Source organism: Mya arenaria, chromosome 10 (genome assembly GCF_026914265.1).
Source record: "Mya arenaria isolate MELC-2E11 chromosome 10, ASM2691426v1".
Taxonomy (NCBI): domain Eukaryota; kingdom Metazoa; phylum Mollusca; class Bivalvia; order Myida; family Myidae; genus Mya; species Mya arenaria.
This window is the reverse complement of record NC_069131.1, coordinates 59288007-59305592: the sequence shown is the minus strand read 5'-3', so window position 1 is coordinate 59305592 and position 17586 is coordinate 59288007. Positions and strand designations below refer to the sequence as shown.

Below are 17586 nucleotides of genomic sequence, written 5' to 3'. Positions count from 1 at the left end.
CAACGTATTATTTTAAAGGATTTGGGAATATTGGACATACTAATTTAAAGACATAAAAACTTTCGAGGTTACATAGAAAAACACCATTGCTATTTCAACATGTTACAAAACATTCTAAAACTACAAAAGGACGTGACAAATAGTTTAAAAACTATCTTGACTCTACTGAATTGTATTTGGAATTATATATTTAATTGTCAATTATTCCTATAGTTATGATGATAAGGATATTATTATCAAGAATGTCATTGAACGAAATCTATTAGTCTTTTTTCGACAAAGTAATGATTTGTTTCTTCATCATATTGTTTCGAATACTTAAACTCACAGTATATTTTTGGAGTATACTTACCCCCTGTTCAATTAGGTTGGTTACCATGACAATCTTTTCAACTCTCTGTTGCCAAATCATTTTCCAAAATAAACTAAAGTTTCCTAATTGCTGGGACATTGGACCTGGAATGGAATGACGCCGATACTACTGAAATATTCAAATAGCACTGAACAGTTTCGAACGGGAATACATTAATTCAAATGTGAGGAAGGAACAATAGATGTAGCTTATACATTTACAATTGTTAAATAAGTCCCCTTCAACAACTGATAAGAAGGACTAGCGTTGCATGGCGTCTGACTAGTTGTATCGTTTTCTGTTGCTGTATACAATGAACAAATTAACTTAAATTAGTGTAAAATACGAGTGTTTTAATTGCTTTTAAAAAGTTTGGCATCTCTAAGAATAAGTATAATATTCTTATTGAATATTAATTCATTATATAAGATAATGGGCTTTTAATTAACATTCATTTTGAACTTGGAAATTTAAATTCCATTCCAAAGACAAAGCCGAAAGTCCGTTGCACCATAAAATCATTAACATAATAACTTAAAATTCATGCATTCAATGTTAATGCCGGTAAATAACGAAAATAAATTTCCGCAGATTTAACAAAATTATTCAAATTAAGTAATTTATCTTACATATAATGACACCTGTTTTCGTAATTTACGTATCATGTATCCTGTTACCGCTTACCTAATGTGGCAATATACTCCTTTGGCTTTTTATACCCCTGAAAAGATAGTTTCAAATGATAATTATAACTTGTTTAATTTTCCTTTTCTCAAGGTTCAAAAACGAGGTCATTGTACAAATGGGACAAAACCAGAGAAAACACACTCAAACATGGTAAAAATAACATTTAAGTGTACATACATCAATAAAGCTTGCGTTTATGTAATCTGAACCGCCGCTGTCTCTAACCTTCACCCTCGAGTCATCGTCTAAACGGTTAAATGTTTTAAACAAAACGATTGTGTCAAAACTATATTACTCTATTTAAAACTCGAATACACTTATTTATAAAGTAATACATATTATAGAACCGTGTTGATGTATAGCTGAATATTGTATTAAGGACTTCGTATGAAATACATTGTAATTGGAATCATGTTCAAATGAAAAATAAAACCAATCTGTTAGGAAATTTCAAACTTAAATTTTCAAAAGACTAAACGGCAAGACTCTTCCATTCCTACATCTTGCAGTCCAAATACTCATGAAAGATAAACATATTCAAAGTCCATAACTTACATGGATAAATCCCCTTGTACCGATTCTTACTAATATTTTCCTTCTTCTGCGATTCAACATATGGCTTCACAAGACCAATGGAAAATTTCTGTCAACAAATTAAAAATGAACATAAACTTGAATGAAGATAACAAACAAAGAACATATAGTGACTTCAAAACACTCCTTTAGCCTTTATTATTTCCACTTTATCTCTTCTTGTACGGCGCTCTTTTAAACTAACTCGTTATTGATAATGAACTAAAGTTGAAATATTTCCGGAAATGTATCATAAGTGTTACACGATTGCCAATATCCCTCTGATACATACCATTAATAACCATGGTAGTATTTACCTTAAAATCTGCACTAAACGCCTCATGAGATTTTCCATGCACATACTTGACGAGTTGACCAATGGGTATGTTAGATTGGTTAATTGAAGATCCAAGTTCGTTATAATACGTCTGATCATCTTTAGAAGAATTGGCAACTGATCTATTGTTAGCATCATCTAAATACCGCAAAACACCACTTAATTAGATATTGTGCATACGAAAGTTATATATGTATGATATCCATAGTATTCCCTATAACAATCACTGTCTATCAAGTCAACAACAAATATTCTCGGGAGATCGACATGTTAATTTGTGTGCACGATCTTTTGATTTGTCAACAGTTTTGTACAGCTTAAAGGCCTTGTTAAAGTAATGTTTTGCATGATAAACCCCTGCTGTGCATCTCCTGTTTATTGCACTGATGTCACAGTAGGGGCCATTCCATGTGCATATATGCTTAGCGTATTAGTTTTTTCATTAAACTGATCGTAAATGAATAAAGGCTTACCTATTTCCAGATCAATCTCAATTTCAGATGCAGTCACAACATGTCTATATGGGTGTTGCGTTACTGCAGAGGGCTGATTTACTGATGACCGGGATGAATATTGTTTCATTAATTCCTTTTTGAGACCTCCTTCGTTAAAATGGACACCTTCGTTTGCTGATGATAAAGGGAAATAAAGAAAAACGTAAGAAGCAAAATTAAGATTGTTGATTTTTAATTTAATGCAGTTCTGGTTAATAAGTTGTTATAGCTTGAGAAAATAGTGGAATATTTATTAAATGAAGATGAGGTTTTAATATTATATTCTCATTAACGATTCCCTGACAAAAAATGAACAAAGTATTGATACGATGGACTTACTTTCTTTGTTCTCCTCCGCAGTAATGTTTGCCGGGAGTGTGTTATTGCCATTTTGCTTGATTTTGCTAACGGCAGGCAAGCGAGTGTGATATAATAAAATGAAAATTGTGAGTTAAATCTTTCGGTATCCTTTAACAAATTTTAGAATTGATTGCATAAAACTCATAATTTCATTTTGTTCACTTTGTCCGCTATCGTTAAACAAACTCTTGGATTAGCGAATGGCGACCAATTTTAGCAAATGGCTCTTAATTCTGGCGTAAATTACCAGCAAACGTTTTTCATAATTTGTTCATGAAAAATGTAACTGTTTTGACGTATTTTATTTGTCAAAGAAGCTCGTTATGTATGAAAAGATGGAAGCGTCAAAAATGGATGTTTAGAATAACCATGGGAAAACAATAAAGAATACATATACGAAAATGTTGTTATAGTGAATATATGCTATACCTTCGTCGAAAGAAGAACAATGCAACAGCGACGCCAATGATGACAACAACGCCACTAGTTACTCCTCCAGCAATAGCTGCTACTGGTGGTCCGGCTTTTACTGCTTCTTATCAACAAATATATGATATGTTATCATCCTATAAACTACACAGTTTTATCATTCATCACACATGTAACAAGTATCAACCAGTCAAAGTGTAACGATATAGTTTGTGCAGAATGGTTTCATTGTATGAACACCTGTTGTTCGATGCATCGGTTAAACAAGTTGACATAAAACATATAGTAATTAAACATGAACATTTTGAAAAATGCATTCGTAACTTAAAGAAACTATATGAAATACGAACAATGATATTAGCATGTACTTCTAACGATAACTTTAACTATTTATATAACTATACCTATCATAAGTCATGCTTTAATTATTGTTATATTCTTACCTGAACAATCATCACCTACATAACCATCGACGCAATTAAATTTGCAGATGCCATCAGCGTTACATCTCGTGTCTGTTTCACTTTGCCTACAATTTGCAGGGCATTTGGTTTGGCAAAGATTGCCGAAGAAATCTCCACTGCATCCATTTGAACAATGACCATTACTTTGATAACACTTGCTCCCGTTGCATGAGGAACTGCATGATGCGTTACAATAAAGTCCATGGAATGTTGTATTTGTACATGAATCACAGATTCCTGAATCTTGCTGACATGATCCACAGTTTTTATTACAAGGTATGTCACACTTGTCTCCCCAAACGGTTTCTGCACAACCATGTATACATTTGCCAGTTTCAGAGTTACACTTCCCATTATTACATTCTCTATTGCAAGTAGTGCAATCTCCATTTTCATTCGGGTACAAACCTGCGTTACACATGGAACATGTTCCATTAAGCTGGCTACATTTTGAACACCCATTGCCATTATCGGTACATTTCTGAGAGCAATCTATTCCAAAGAATCCATCTTCACAACCACCTGTACATTGGGGTCCAGGTGTGCAGAAACCGTTTTTACAATTTCTAGGACACTCACAACATGCGTGATTGATGCTGTCACGGAAGAAAGTACTATTCAGGCACGTTGAACAGGTATTATTAGTACAAAATTTTGTATGGCATTTACACTCATATGAAGGATTCATCCACTGATTTAAACAATTGTTACACTTATCGCCTCCATAGCAGTCGCAGTTGGGTTGACAGTTGCATGTTGAGCCGGAATATCCATTAACGCATGATGTGCAATATGATTTATTATTCTGTCGACATGACACACACTCCGAATTACAATTTGTTTTGCAATTTTTACCTGAGTATCCATTAACACATCCGCCTGTGCATGTGCTACCGTCTCTTGAGCATGTAGCTCCGACACACCCATCTGAACATTGTAAGTCACAAGACAATCCGTACATTCCGTTTCGGCATGAATCGCATCTACTGCTATCAAAGTTTGTTCTACAATTGCAAGAGCCGTCGTCTATGTCGCAGTACGACGTCGAACAACCGATACTGCATTTGTCTTCACAGCCATCCCCATAGTAACCTATTAAGCACTCATCACAATGTGAACCTGAAAAGTTATCTCTACAGGTACATGTCCCATTTCTATAACAAACTCCAGCACTGCAACCGTTTGAGCACGTATTGTCACAACGTTCTCCAAAGTATCCAGATACGCATTGATAACATGTTCCATTCCTCATGCATTTTCCTCCTTGGCATCTGCTAGGACAATTCATGCTGCAGTTCGATCCATAAGATCCAGATATACATTCCATGCAAGAAGAACCAGCAAATCCTGTTTTACATGAATCGCATCCATTTAATTCGTTACATCTGCAGTTCTCATAAAAGCAATCCAAAGAGCAACCTGCGCCATATTTTCCTTGTATACAAGTGTCACATTTAGCTCCTTCAAAGGTTGAAGTACATGTATTACATGTTCCGTCAATCTTACAAGTCCTATCAACACACCCTACTGAACAGTTCTTTTTGCAATGACTATTCAAGTCATAAAATGTGTCCTTGCATGTGTAGCATGTTTTTCCTGTGCTGTGGGAGCATGTAAAACAGTTACCACTACAGTAATTACGACATTTATCGCCAAATATTGTGGCAACGCAACCATCAAGACAAAACAAATCAGAACTACATCGATCGTTTCCTCCTTTACAACAGGCACAGGCATCGAAGCAGTCTACCTCTACCTCGTTAATAATGGCCGTAGCTGAAATAAGTTTCACTCTGCACTCATTGGTTCTAAGTGTAAGCTGATTTCTTTCTATATTAAATTCATTTTTATATGGTTGTAAAATTAAACAATGACATATGTACTTACCTGCCAGACTTAATCGTGCCAGGCATATTAAAGCAAATATCCGAAGCAACATTTCGTTCTGGTGTGCCTTTAATCGTTGTCTGCAACATACACAATTGATTAATATGTTAACGTTTACATATCTATTTATTTACTGTCATTTACTTTTAAGATTCTTGTTCAGAAAAAAGGGTTACGTATACAATAATTTTGCACGTACCTTTTTTGTGCGCCTTTAAATCAAAGTAAAAAAGTGGGTTACTTACGTGCAAATAAAAACAAAATAAGACTCTGAGAACTATGAAAAATAAAGTCCAATTGAATAGTCACAAACCCGGGTGTTGAATCTTTACTATAAAGTCATACATTTATAATATTCTTATACAGGAAGTTAATATCGCCGCTACACACTAACTAGATCGAGGCAGTGTATCAGTGTATTGCGCCTTCATATAATCTAATTCATTTAACGATGGTGTCTCCTGCATTACAGGGAGACTCTAGAAAATATATCATAAATGATAACGATAGATGAGGTTATTAACGATAAAATGATAATTAATACACGTTCGTTGATATAAGAGGCACTAGCAAAAATCATAGCAAATTGGTATAAAGAAGATTGAATAGAAAGAAAAAAAAACACATGTACTATTTGTTTTTCTTATATCAAATACTATCTTAAAACACTTTGAAAATCGAACAGTACCTACACAGATACATAAAATATGTTCAGACTCAAGTCTCAGGAAGTGAAACATACATCCTTTGTGACATGTTCAGTAGTTATTAGGAGTAAACCGAAAGAAGACTTTATCAGATTCTGGTTTAATATTTTATGTGTTGGTCTTTTAAAGGACGTTTACATTGAGTGAAGCAATTAAGAGGCTGTCAACATTCAGAAGCTCTATCTTGCGTCTAAACCATAACAATTTTAAGTCACGATAATGTTTCAAGGCAGGAAGAATACACTATAAAAGTCGCTAAAGTTGCATTAAGGGATAAACCCGCACCAATATAAATCAGGGCTAATATTATAAGTATCTTCCATGGTCACTCCTGTAAGATAGATTCATTCGAACACGGGCATAGGCTGATTTACGGAAATGAGATTAACAAAACATCATGCGGGAGGGTTGAGATGAACTTATCTAACACGAGTAGCTATGATAGATGCTTTATCTCCCACCTCTGTTAAACAAATTAAAGTTAAAAAAATGAGTTGGAACTATTTTGTGCGTAGTGTAAATAATTTGCGTAAATATATGTGATAATTCGTGGTTGTCATGGATATGCGCACAGTGATTCAAATTATGTAAATAGTAAAATCGTTCTTAAAATAGTTCTGAGGATAGTGCAGCCATGTTTTTAGTGCCATTTGAAGCGAGAGATAATTAAATTGGATTTTAAAACATCGCCACAAGACAAGGTTTCCATGATGCTATAGACGACTGTCTTCAACAAGAGAGGTAAATGTGTGTTCCATACGTGAACTTGTTTTATCTTTGCTTTGCTGTTGCGCAAATTCAGGATTTCTAGCTTGGCCAGATGACTATGTAATATAATTCTCATAGCCAACATTACCGCAGAGATTCTTCTAATATCTCGACGAACTTCTAACTCAACCGGAACCCAGTCGTTAATGACCTCTTAAGCTATTGCAGAGGCGACACAACCAGGGTTAATGCGTATAGGGAAAGTCTAGCAGAACGCGTCAGTCCCTGGATGTCCATAGACAAGAATTGTCATTCGACGTAACTCGAAGGCGGGCACAAAAGAACAAAATTGTACAGGCGACTGCTATGTGCTGCAGGCTTTCCTAAATGGAGAAAGATAATTGACTAAGACGCCGACGAAATTTCAACAAACGGGATATTTGCTTAGCCAAATTTAAGCCGACATTGTCGATGTAAAAACCAGTATACTGACGGTTTTCGGAGATACCAAGGTACCTTGAATAGTGTCTTAGCGTTTCTGCCGACTCAGGAGAACCCTATAAACAAATTGACGTCAAAATTCTTGAGTCTGCGGTTAGCGTATTGAAAAAGCGCCTGGTAGATTCTTACGCCCCAATGGTGTTCTCAGGCGCCGCAACGGAAGAGCCAACATGTAAATCATCCACTGAACTGAAGCCTTGACGTCACCAGCGAAAGCACAAAGCTTAGCTAAGGAGCTATGTGAACCACAGGAAAATCACATGACGACACTTAAAGCCGCGTCGGGGCGGACATCAGTATCGTCAGAAGCACGCGTATGCTAACAAAATCGACCTGACAAGTCTAACAATTTGAAAAAAACCTAAGAACCGGACAAACGGGAACACAAATCGTAACAAAAGAGCCGAGACAACGGATCACACCTACTCACGAGCAGGCATCTCAGCCACAGGCGTCCACAAATCGGAATACCGATAACTCGCTGGGGTCACCCACCGACAACAAAAGCAGCCAAAAACCGCTTTAGAGTAGTTCCGCACCGACATACATCATCTTAATTTATTGGCAACATAGACTCCAATGTCGTTGAGCGAGACATTTATGACCATTTCGAAGACAAACGGGTGAACATGAAGCAAGTGATTATATTCTACGGTACAAATAGCAAAAATATACAATTATCCCGAGGACGAGGAAACAGTTGAGAATGGCACATTTAGGCTGCCAAACGTTACCTGTTGGAAATGGGTCGGGCAGAATGAATGGGAACAGGAAAAGCAACAATCACGTCAAAAACGTTGGGACCACTATAAACGCCCAGAAATCAAATGTTAAAAAATCCGCTTCCAAGACGACGGCAATGACAGCAAACGGAAGCCAGAGAGAGACCAAATAGATAGGGATACACCGAGAGACCGCATGTGGCACTACAACAAGGAGGACTACGACGTAGTTGACGAATTGGACCCAACTATAGATTAGTGTGTTAAACTTTGTTGTACTGATATTAACATACTATAACACAGTGAAGACTCCACAATATCTTTTAGCCATGATGACACTGAATCTACTTGTCAAGAAAGTTCGAGGCATCATGTCCTTGGCCTAATCACTGTCTACGCTCCTTGAAAATAAGAACAGTGAAAGCGCATTAATTACCGAACATAATTTATTGCCACACAGTGTAATATTTTAAGACTCCATAAATATTAAATGTTCGGCGTTCTAAACGGTAGACGAATATCAAAACCACTTTGGAATTTTTAAATTTGACTAAGGCTGCACTGCCATTTTGTACGGAAATGATTTAACTTATCATGTTGACAACATTAATAATATTGAAATCGAAAAAAAATACTGGCATCGAACTTAGGACAGACACAAACATTCTGACATATCTATCATGTGTATATATGACGTTGGATAGTGATACTGACGACTATAGAGACTTCCGTAGCGACGGCCAGTCCCTGTTTACGGTGTATTCAAAGATTGCATCAGTCATCCTACAGTAGATTTCAACACACAACTCTCAAGTAACCTTGCCCCAGGTCAAAAACCTTTCACCAAGTCTAAACTGCTTACAGAGTTTTAGGTATCTAATACACTTCAAAGTATACTACACGTCCAAGTATCTACCACATTTTCGAGTATGTACCACACTTTCAAGTATCTACCACAATTCTAAGTATCTACCAAACTTCAAAGTATCTACCACACTTCCAAGTATCAACTAAACTTCCAAGTATCCACCACATTTGCAAGTATTTACCACACTATCAAGTATCTACCTAACTTCCAAGTATCAGCCACACTTCCCAATATCTACCACACTTTTAAGTTCCACCAAACTACCAAGAATCTACAACACTTCCAAGTATCCACCACACTTTAAAGTATTTACCACACTTCCAAGTATCTACCACACTTGCAAGTATCTACCAATTTTCCGAGTATCCACCACACTTCCAAGTATGTACCAAACATTCAAGTATGCATTACACTTCCAAGTATCTACCACACTTTTAAGTATGTACCACAATTCCAAGTATCCACCACACTTCCAAGTATGTACCACACTTTCAAGTATCCACCACACTTCCAAGTATGTACCACAATTCCAAGTATCCACCACACTTTCAAGTAGCTACCACAATTCCAAGTATCCACCCCACTTCCAAGTATGTACCACACTTCCAAGTATATACCACACTTTTAAGTACCTACCAAATTTCCAAGTATCTACCACATTTTCAAGTATTTACCACACTTCCAAGTATCTACCACACTTCCAAGTATATACCACACTTCCAAGTATGTACCACACTTCCAAGTATGTACCACTCTTCCAAGTATACACCTCTCTTCGAAGCTTCTACCAAAATTCCAAGTATCCACCACACTTCCACATACAGGGGCGTAGCTGGAACCGAATTTGAAGTACTCCCATTTTTAGCGGGGGGTCCGGGGGTCCTCCCCCTGAATTTGTTTTGTTTACTCGTGCGTTTTGGTGGCATTTGACGCATATCTGGTAACTTGAAATGCAAGTTTTAAGTTAGTAATAACTGAAGCAAAAAACGAAAACTACAAGATCGAGCTATAAATATTCAAAACATATTTATACTTGGTGGAGATGCCCCCCTCCGAATATATAGGATATACAGATGAAAAAGTTGCATTGAGGACAAATATCACATATAGTTTGATTTAAACATGGAAAACATCACAAGCAAATAATACACAAATGTATACATAGTTTATCTTATGGATTATTTCCCCGTTTTGAAACAGTTTTACACAACAACACACCTTTAAACTTTGAACACTAACGCCAGCCGACGGTCTTTTCTACGTGCAAAAACATCCACTACGTGCTCAGCGTTGATATCTCGCTCTTGATAAATGTTAAGAAGCCCAAGCCCTGAAAGCCTCTCGGTGATCATCGTGTTGTGGAGGTACGTCTTGACTCTCCTCATCGTGGAGAAGGACCGCTCTGCCGTAGCAGTGGAAACGGGCATGCACATCAACTCCATCATGCAAAGTCTTATGTTTGGATATGATGCCTCAGTGGCCACTCGCAAAGATGTTTCCAGGTCTGGATACTCAGCTGGGGATATTGTGGTCCATTTAGCAATCCATCCTTTAAACGTCTCCTCGTCATTCTCTAAGTCTGGACTGTACTCTGCAAAAATCACTGCGGCCCTGGTAGGTGTCAGTTCAGTAGCCTATAACAAAACAAACATGACCCACTTTTTATAATTAAACAATAAAATAAGCAATTGCTTTAGAGAAAAATACAGATATGCACAGAACTTAACGTTTTGGTACACACACTTTGTTTTTTTACGGAACAATAATATAATTGATGTTTTATTTAACTAAACATGTATAACATTACGCAATTCCAAGTATTTTCATTGATATCACATATTTTATTTCATCAAAAAAGGATGATTGAATGAAAACCTACTTTCGTCGGCAGAAGATATTGTGCAGTAAATCTCCCATGCGGTTTAAGCAGGCGTGTTGTTAACTCAACAACTAGGTGGTCAATGAAAGGAAGGAACATGTTTACCTTCCAGTATTCTGTGGGTGTTGCCGCTGGTGCGTTAGGCCTGTTTGCCTGTCGCCCCGGGCCTCGAGGAATGGACGGTTCCACCCCAATGTCTCTTGCTAGTGACATAGTCTTTTCGTACAGGTTGTCCCATGCTGTTGGATCGTTGCGTTCAGACTGAAATGATATTTGATAGCGACTTAACATTAAACAACGCATTAGTAAAGCGCACGTTAACGTCCATCTTTCTTTTTGAAATTGAAAAGATGGAAAAAACATTTAATAACATATGACTGCAAATAAGTTCAATTCATATGTACATACACACGTATGAATTGTTTCTGTAAACATATATACAAGCTATGAAATTAGTGCACTGTTAATGGGTGACGGGTCTAGGAAAAAAATATACATGGCCATTTACGCCGATGAAAAGTATAACTATAGTCCGACCCAAAGTAAGATCAAGTACACTGGTACATATTGACTAACATATGATTTTGTCGGTTAACCGAGGCGTGATTAACACTATTCTATAACTTTTTTGTCATAACGAAATAATTTCATCCCACAACTAGCCGTTAGGAAAATGAATTAAATAACAAACCTCTAACATAGCGACAACAACTCGTGCTTCTTCTGTTGCCTCCAGTAAATCACACGTCTTCTTCTGGAGGAGTTTCGACGGGTGTACGAGCACTGACAACGCATGTTCGACAGCCACTAGGGTAGTGATGAACTCGAAGTTCTGAATAGAGCGACTGTATCCCGCGGCTTTGCTGTCACCATAGTCGCTAGCGAGTTTGTCCAAGGAACTTACAACAACTCTGAAAATTTATCCCGCGGCTTTGCTGTCACCATAGTCGCTAGCGAGTTTGTCCAAGGAACTTACAATAACTCTGGAAATTCATGACACAATAAAATTAATGTTTCGAGAATGCATGGTTTGTGAGCGAACAATATGAACATCGAAAGACTTTCTATTCAGACGTACATTAGTTTAAATAAAAAAGTGATAAGATAACAGACTAAGAAATATCACATAATTAGGAAAAAATACAATAAACACTTTGAAGAATATTGATTTAGAGTATTTAGGCATTGTATAATATAAGTATGTTTACTCAAGATTACCTAAATGAGCATAGGAAAGTGTGCAAAGCATCCGACCTAGCTTCCCAGCGGGTCTCGCACAGAGATTGCAGTTTAGTGCGCTTATCCATCTCGACACGGGCAACTTCATCGTCAAGGTTTTCCTGGAAGCGTAGGAGGCGTTGAAGTTAAAAGCAAACGCTATTTGTTGTACGGTAGCCATCATGTTCCTTGCATACATTTCTTTTGATGCGTAGATAATAGCCAGGTTGAGGCAGTGGGCTTTGCAGTGGGTGTACACAGCCCCTGGAATACGCTGTTGGATCCTTGCCTGTACGCCTCTTCAGATACCGGACATATTTGCAGCGCCATCATATCCCTGGCCACGCATTTTGTTTACGTCAACACCCGCCAGTTCAAGATTTGCTAAGAAGGCATTGGCCAACGTCTCGCCTGTAGTTGATTCGCACTCAGCGAACCCCCAAAAATCTTCGCGTAAATCAGCTCCGTCGAAGTATCTAAGGCACATGGCCATCTGTTCCATAGTGCTGGAATCAGTTGCCTCGTCAGCCATAAACATGAAGCAGGGTGCGGTGTTGCACTTTGGCACGATACTGTTTGCGACTTGTTTTCCACAAATGGAAATAAGCTCATTTTGTATATCGGGGCTAAGGTATATAGATCTTGGATCTCCGTGTTCTAGATGCTCTTTTAATATTTTTAATATAGGATCCTGCTTGGCCTGAAAGCTAAATGGGGCCTGAAAATTTCCCTTATCGCCTTCATGCCCCCTCAAGGCAATGTTCTGTTTCCCACAGAACACTATCGCTTCTGTTATACTAACAAGGATCTTTCTGTTCTTTTCAACGACCACATTGTATTGGAATGACATGCTACATAGTATGTCGCCCTTCATTATTGCTAAGAAATGATCTGCTGAATCACAGTTAGACAGGTGGGCCTCTGATTTCATGTGGCTCAAAACTACCTTGGATATGTTGCTCCAATCTCTCAATACTGTGGTGACTAATGTTTTCACGCGAGCATCAGGGCCAGCAAACAGATGGCATTGGGCGCAGTAGACACCATCAGTGACCACAAAATAGCGTAGCCATGGATATGACACGAAATACTTTGGTTGAAGGGTGCGAAACCGTCCTTGAACATACCTACAATTAAAAATAAAGTTCCTAATCAGGTTTGCTTCAAAATGGACAATACAAATCGTTTTCTACAACAACAACAACAACAACAATAATAATAATAATAATAATAATAATAATAATAATAATAATAATAATAATAATAATAATAATAATAATAATAATGATAATAAGAGGAAAATAATAAGAAGAAGATAATGACAATATTAGATAACAATAAAGATGTACAAATAATTTTTAAAAACAAATGTACTCTATCCAGATTCGTACTCGAGTTGTTTGTTTTCGAGTCCTCGGCGCTAACCGTTACGCCACAGGGACTTGTGAAGGTCATACATAACTTTTTAATTATCTCAAGCGATTTATGGCCGAATATTTTACTATCAAATTGTATTATATTTTTATAAATTCTTGCTCTGAAAATTTCACCAAATTAACAAAAACACATGCTATTATACTATTTATTCATCTGAATTTCCTCTTACAAAATTAATTAGTTTTTCAGTTAAGTGTTACTTTTCAAGTCTAAGTAGCGTGTGTATTTTTATAAATAATACTATTATTAATAATATACCTTGTTGGAAACTTGAAACTTGGATCCTCATCCCAGTGTTTGGTCAGCAGGTTAAATTTGAATTCACTATCATACGGGACTGATGTTGCACAAGTTCCATATTCTCGAAATATATCGGGATAAGGTGGGCAAAAGGTTGTCGGAGACGCCATTTTTGTTTGTTTAAAATTCGCACTGTTTAAAATTTGACTTGACGTAATAAAAACGGGAGGTAACTATGACTGATCATAGTTATAATACGTAAAAGTAAAGCTATGTTGTTGACTGTGTTTACTGTGTTTAAGATGTCATGTTTAAAGTGTGCTTAGAACATCGTAGTAAAGGATACTATATACAGTTACTACCTACATATATGACATTTTACATTTAACTCTTATAATGCCGAGCTGGATTGGTTTCAAATTCGCCTGTACCCCCTTAGGGTTCAAGTTTTACACCGGATTTAGGCCATTTAGAATTTTCATTTTTCAAAATCGAAGTACTCCCGGGAGTATGGGAGTATGCCTGGCTACGCGCCTGACGTATGCACCACATTTCCAAATATCTACCACACTTCCAAATATCTACCACACTTCCAAGTATCTACCTCACTCCTAAGTGTCTTCTACACTTTCAATAATCTTCATCACGCCCAAGTATTAACTACTCTTCCAATAATCTACTACACGTCTAAACATTTTCTACACAAACAAGTATGTACTTTTTTCCCAGTATCTACAACACTTTCAAGAATCTACTACATTTCCCAATATCCATTACACTTCGAAGTATCTAATACACTTTAAATAACTACTATACACTATCTGTTCAATATATCTAAATCACTTTAAATTTCGGCTATACTTCAAACTATCTAATATACTTAATATGTATAATATATAAGTAACTACTTCCCCTCAAAGTGTGTTTATGTATAATGTATAATGTATGTGCATTTACGTTTGGCGTACCTTTTTAAAAATATTTAAAATATTTCATATTGACCTTTCTCTTGAATTTGATATAAAGGCTTGACGTCTTTTATCTTACGTTTGCCTCCATGGTTTTAATGATTTTATTTAAGAAATGTTTCTTTTTTCATATAAGCATTTAGATGATTCTAAGGGACAGTTTTTACCCTAATTCATCTCGATAGTCCACTGTCAACTATCTAACTTCCAGTTAAAGCATTACTATGTGTTAGCATTGACAATTAAACGGTTTTGGTTTAGAATACTGAATGCATCGATATATAAGTGACACTTAATATAAAATTTATCATTCAATGGGTTCATCAATTTATTTGCTTTCTCGTGTAATATTTTTACTATGATACCTCCGAAAAAAAATGCACTTAACTCATTCTTAATCATGACAACCTGCATCACGACTGCCTAATTACATTTATAATTCTCGAAGAGAAAGAAATAGTGCACCCATTGTAAGTCCTACTAACCACAAATTATTAAACAAGAGGTATTTATCCGACTGCAATGACTAATATACCACTGTGCAATGATACGATTTTTTTTAAATTTTCAAAATGGTACTCAAGTTTTATGGATGCTAGTATTTGATTTGGATTTAAATGCTACTTTTTGTTTCGTTATGAAGAGATTTATGCAGTGCTGCTTCTAAATTATTCGTATTTTAATCATTCCAAAAGAACTCATCGAAGGAGTGTCGGAAGTTCGTAAAATCAACAGTTTGAGAAAGAATTTTCTCCTCAAGTTTCCCTTTTGCTCACCTCCCTCGCAAAGGCGAAAATTGAACAACAAGTAGAAAATGTGTGTTTTCATTCTCTGACTACTCTTTAGAATCTGCATTTATAAGAGCATAATGATATTTTTATAAAATAGCAAGCAAAAGTTTTCGACTTTGAGCGTGAACGACCAAAATATATTGGTGAATTTACCTTATGTAAGATTGTATTCGTATACGTTTTTATTAAAAAATTACATTTTGGAAATCATTTGATAGAGGACAGCGAAATGGCGGAAACGAAAGAAGCAGTATGCTTATAAAAGAACATACGACAAATCGAAACGAAGCAAACCCGTCAGGCGATACAAGTAAACAGTAACACTAATAGGAAAATTAATAGATACATGATGGGTTAATAAATACTTCTTATATTCAACGCATATTCAAAACAGGAAGAATATAATGCAGCAAAGTAATGCAGACGTATTCCCTTTTCCTTAATTTCTTCCGTTTTAAAATTCAACTCAAATATCAGATAAAACAACGATATTTGCTACAAAAGTTATAACATGTTCACTTGTGTGATATTTAAACTATGCAATGGAAAATAACAATGAGTTTGAAAGTGTATACTTAACCTATATTTTCATCAGTGATGCCTGCAAAATATAATATTATTCATCTCTTAAAATTACTTCGAGGGCTAGGTTTGGAAACAAAAACCGATTGTGCTAAGTGTTACAATGTTCTCAGTATAACAAGTTAGTTTGAAAATAATCATGCATAATGTTCTCTCTTTTAGCTCAGTATTTTATAAACAAACACGCTTATGCATATATCATTATTCATAACCAATAATAATACATGGCAGGTTAGTACTTTAGTTGGGGAAGGTCCATACACTCATAAATTGTTGATTAGCCACGACTGATATATTTATGAAATATATTTATGAACAGGAAGGAAATATTTCAACTCTTGTAACCCATCCCACTGTTATGGACTGTGCATATCGTTGAAACATGATACACCAATTTAAACATTGTCAAAAAACGTGCTAAATGTTTAAAAAGTACGTTTTCGTTTTGAATTCAATTGTGCTTTTTAAGCGTTGTAAAATCAATGATGCTATGAAACCTGATGTATGGGATGGTGTAAATTAACATTAGCTTATATAAAAAAATATATTATCATTTACTGGTCAAACATTAATTGTTAATTTTTTGGCCTGGTGGTATCATAGTTGCACTAAAATTTGAATACGTTATTAGTTTGCGCAACGAATAATAATAATAATACAGTTCTTGCTTTGATAAAGGGACAACTTCAAATGAGTTTCCGTTATTTCCGAACCATTTATCATATTCTCTAAGTGGCCCTTTAAGCCTGAATGTTATAATTATAGCCTGTTTATATCACAATCTTATTTCTAGTGAGGCATTCGAAGTGGGGAAACCCTGCATGACGATATTTTTGCATATTTTGGTACCCAACACCTTCTTATACAGGAATCTGATTGAAAGCCTTGCGCCACATTTGGTAAGTTTGTTCATGTGTAAAAAATGCGTGTGAATGTTAATGGTTTTTACTTGATGCTCAGTTTTAATCACGAATGCAACGACAAAGAGCTAGCACCTATGTCCCTTCTGACAATTGTTTATCGTTACACATCATGTATTTGTGGGCTTGCATGTTCTAAGCGGCACTGTCTAACATGATATTGTGTTATGTAAGTGGATCTTATTACCACAGCCGTTCACTTTGTTCATGTTGAAACCGCCAGGTTCGACTTGACTGGGTGAGTCATATTATGCTGCTTGCAACGCATTACCACTGATAAAACAATTCATACATCAAACGTACGCCAAAGCAAAATATTTCCGTTGTATACCAGATGTTGCGGTTCGGTTTAATATTTACATGATTAAATAAAAAAAAATAGATCTACTAAACAACAAAACTACCATCATGCAAAGATATTGAAATTTGGCTTAGCTGATTTTATATTGAAGTAATTAACTT

At 36.1% G+C, this 17586-nt stretch overlaps 1 protein-coding gene and 1 pseudogene across 5 annotated transcripts in view; both read right to left on the bottom strand.

Annotated features, from left to right (window-relative positions):
• The window catches only part of LOC128206218 (protein draper-like), a 62588-nt gene that overhangs the window by 10994 nt on the left and 34008 nt on the right, over positions 1-17586 (bottom strand). For 4 of the 5 annotated variants that reach the window (XM_052908541.1, XM_052908540.1, XM_052908539.1 and 1 more), the window contains 10 exons: positions 5584-5663; positions 3676-5472; positions 3233-3338; positions 2783-2847; positions 2423-2578; positions 1930-2087; positions 1595-1682; positions 1217-1284; positions 1037-1073; positions 353-456 (listed from right to left, as the gene is read on the bottom strand). In XM_052908541.1, coding sequence (XP_052764501.1) covers positions 353-456; positions 1037-1073; positions 1217-1284; positions 1595-1682; positions 1930-2087; positions 2423-2578; positions 2783-2847; positions 3233-3338; positions 3676-5472; positions 5584-5635 — 2631 coding nt within the window. In that variant the 5' untranslated portion in view covers positions 5636-5663. The remainder of the gene's footprint in view (positions 1-352; positions 457-1036; positions 1074-1216; positions 1285-1594; positions 1683-1929; positions 2088-2422; positions 2579-2782; positions 2848-3232; positions 3339-3675; positions 5473-5583; positions 5664-17586) is intronic. The other variant, XM_052908543.1, reaches the window with a different exon arrangement.
• LOC128204864 (zinc finger MYM-type protein 1-like) lies at positions 10310-12679 on the bottom strand (annotated as a pseudogene).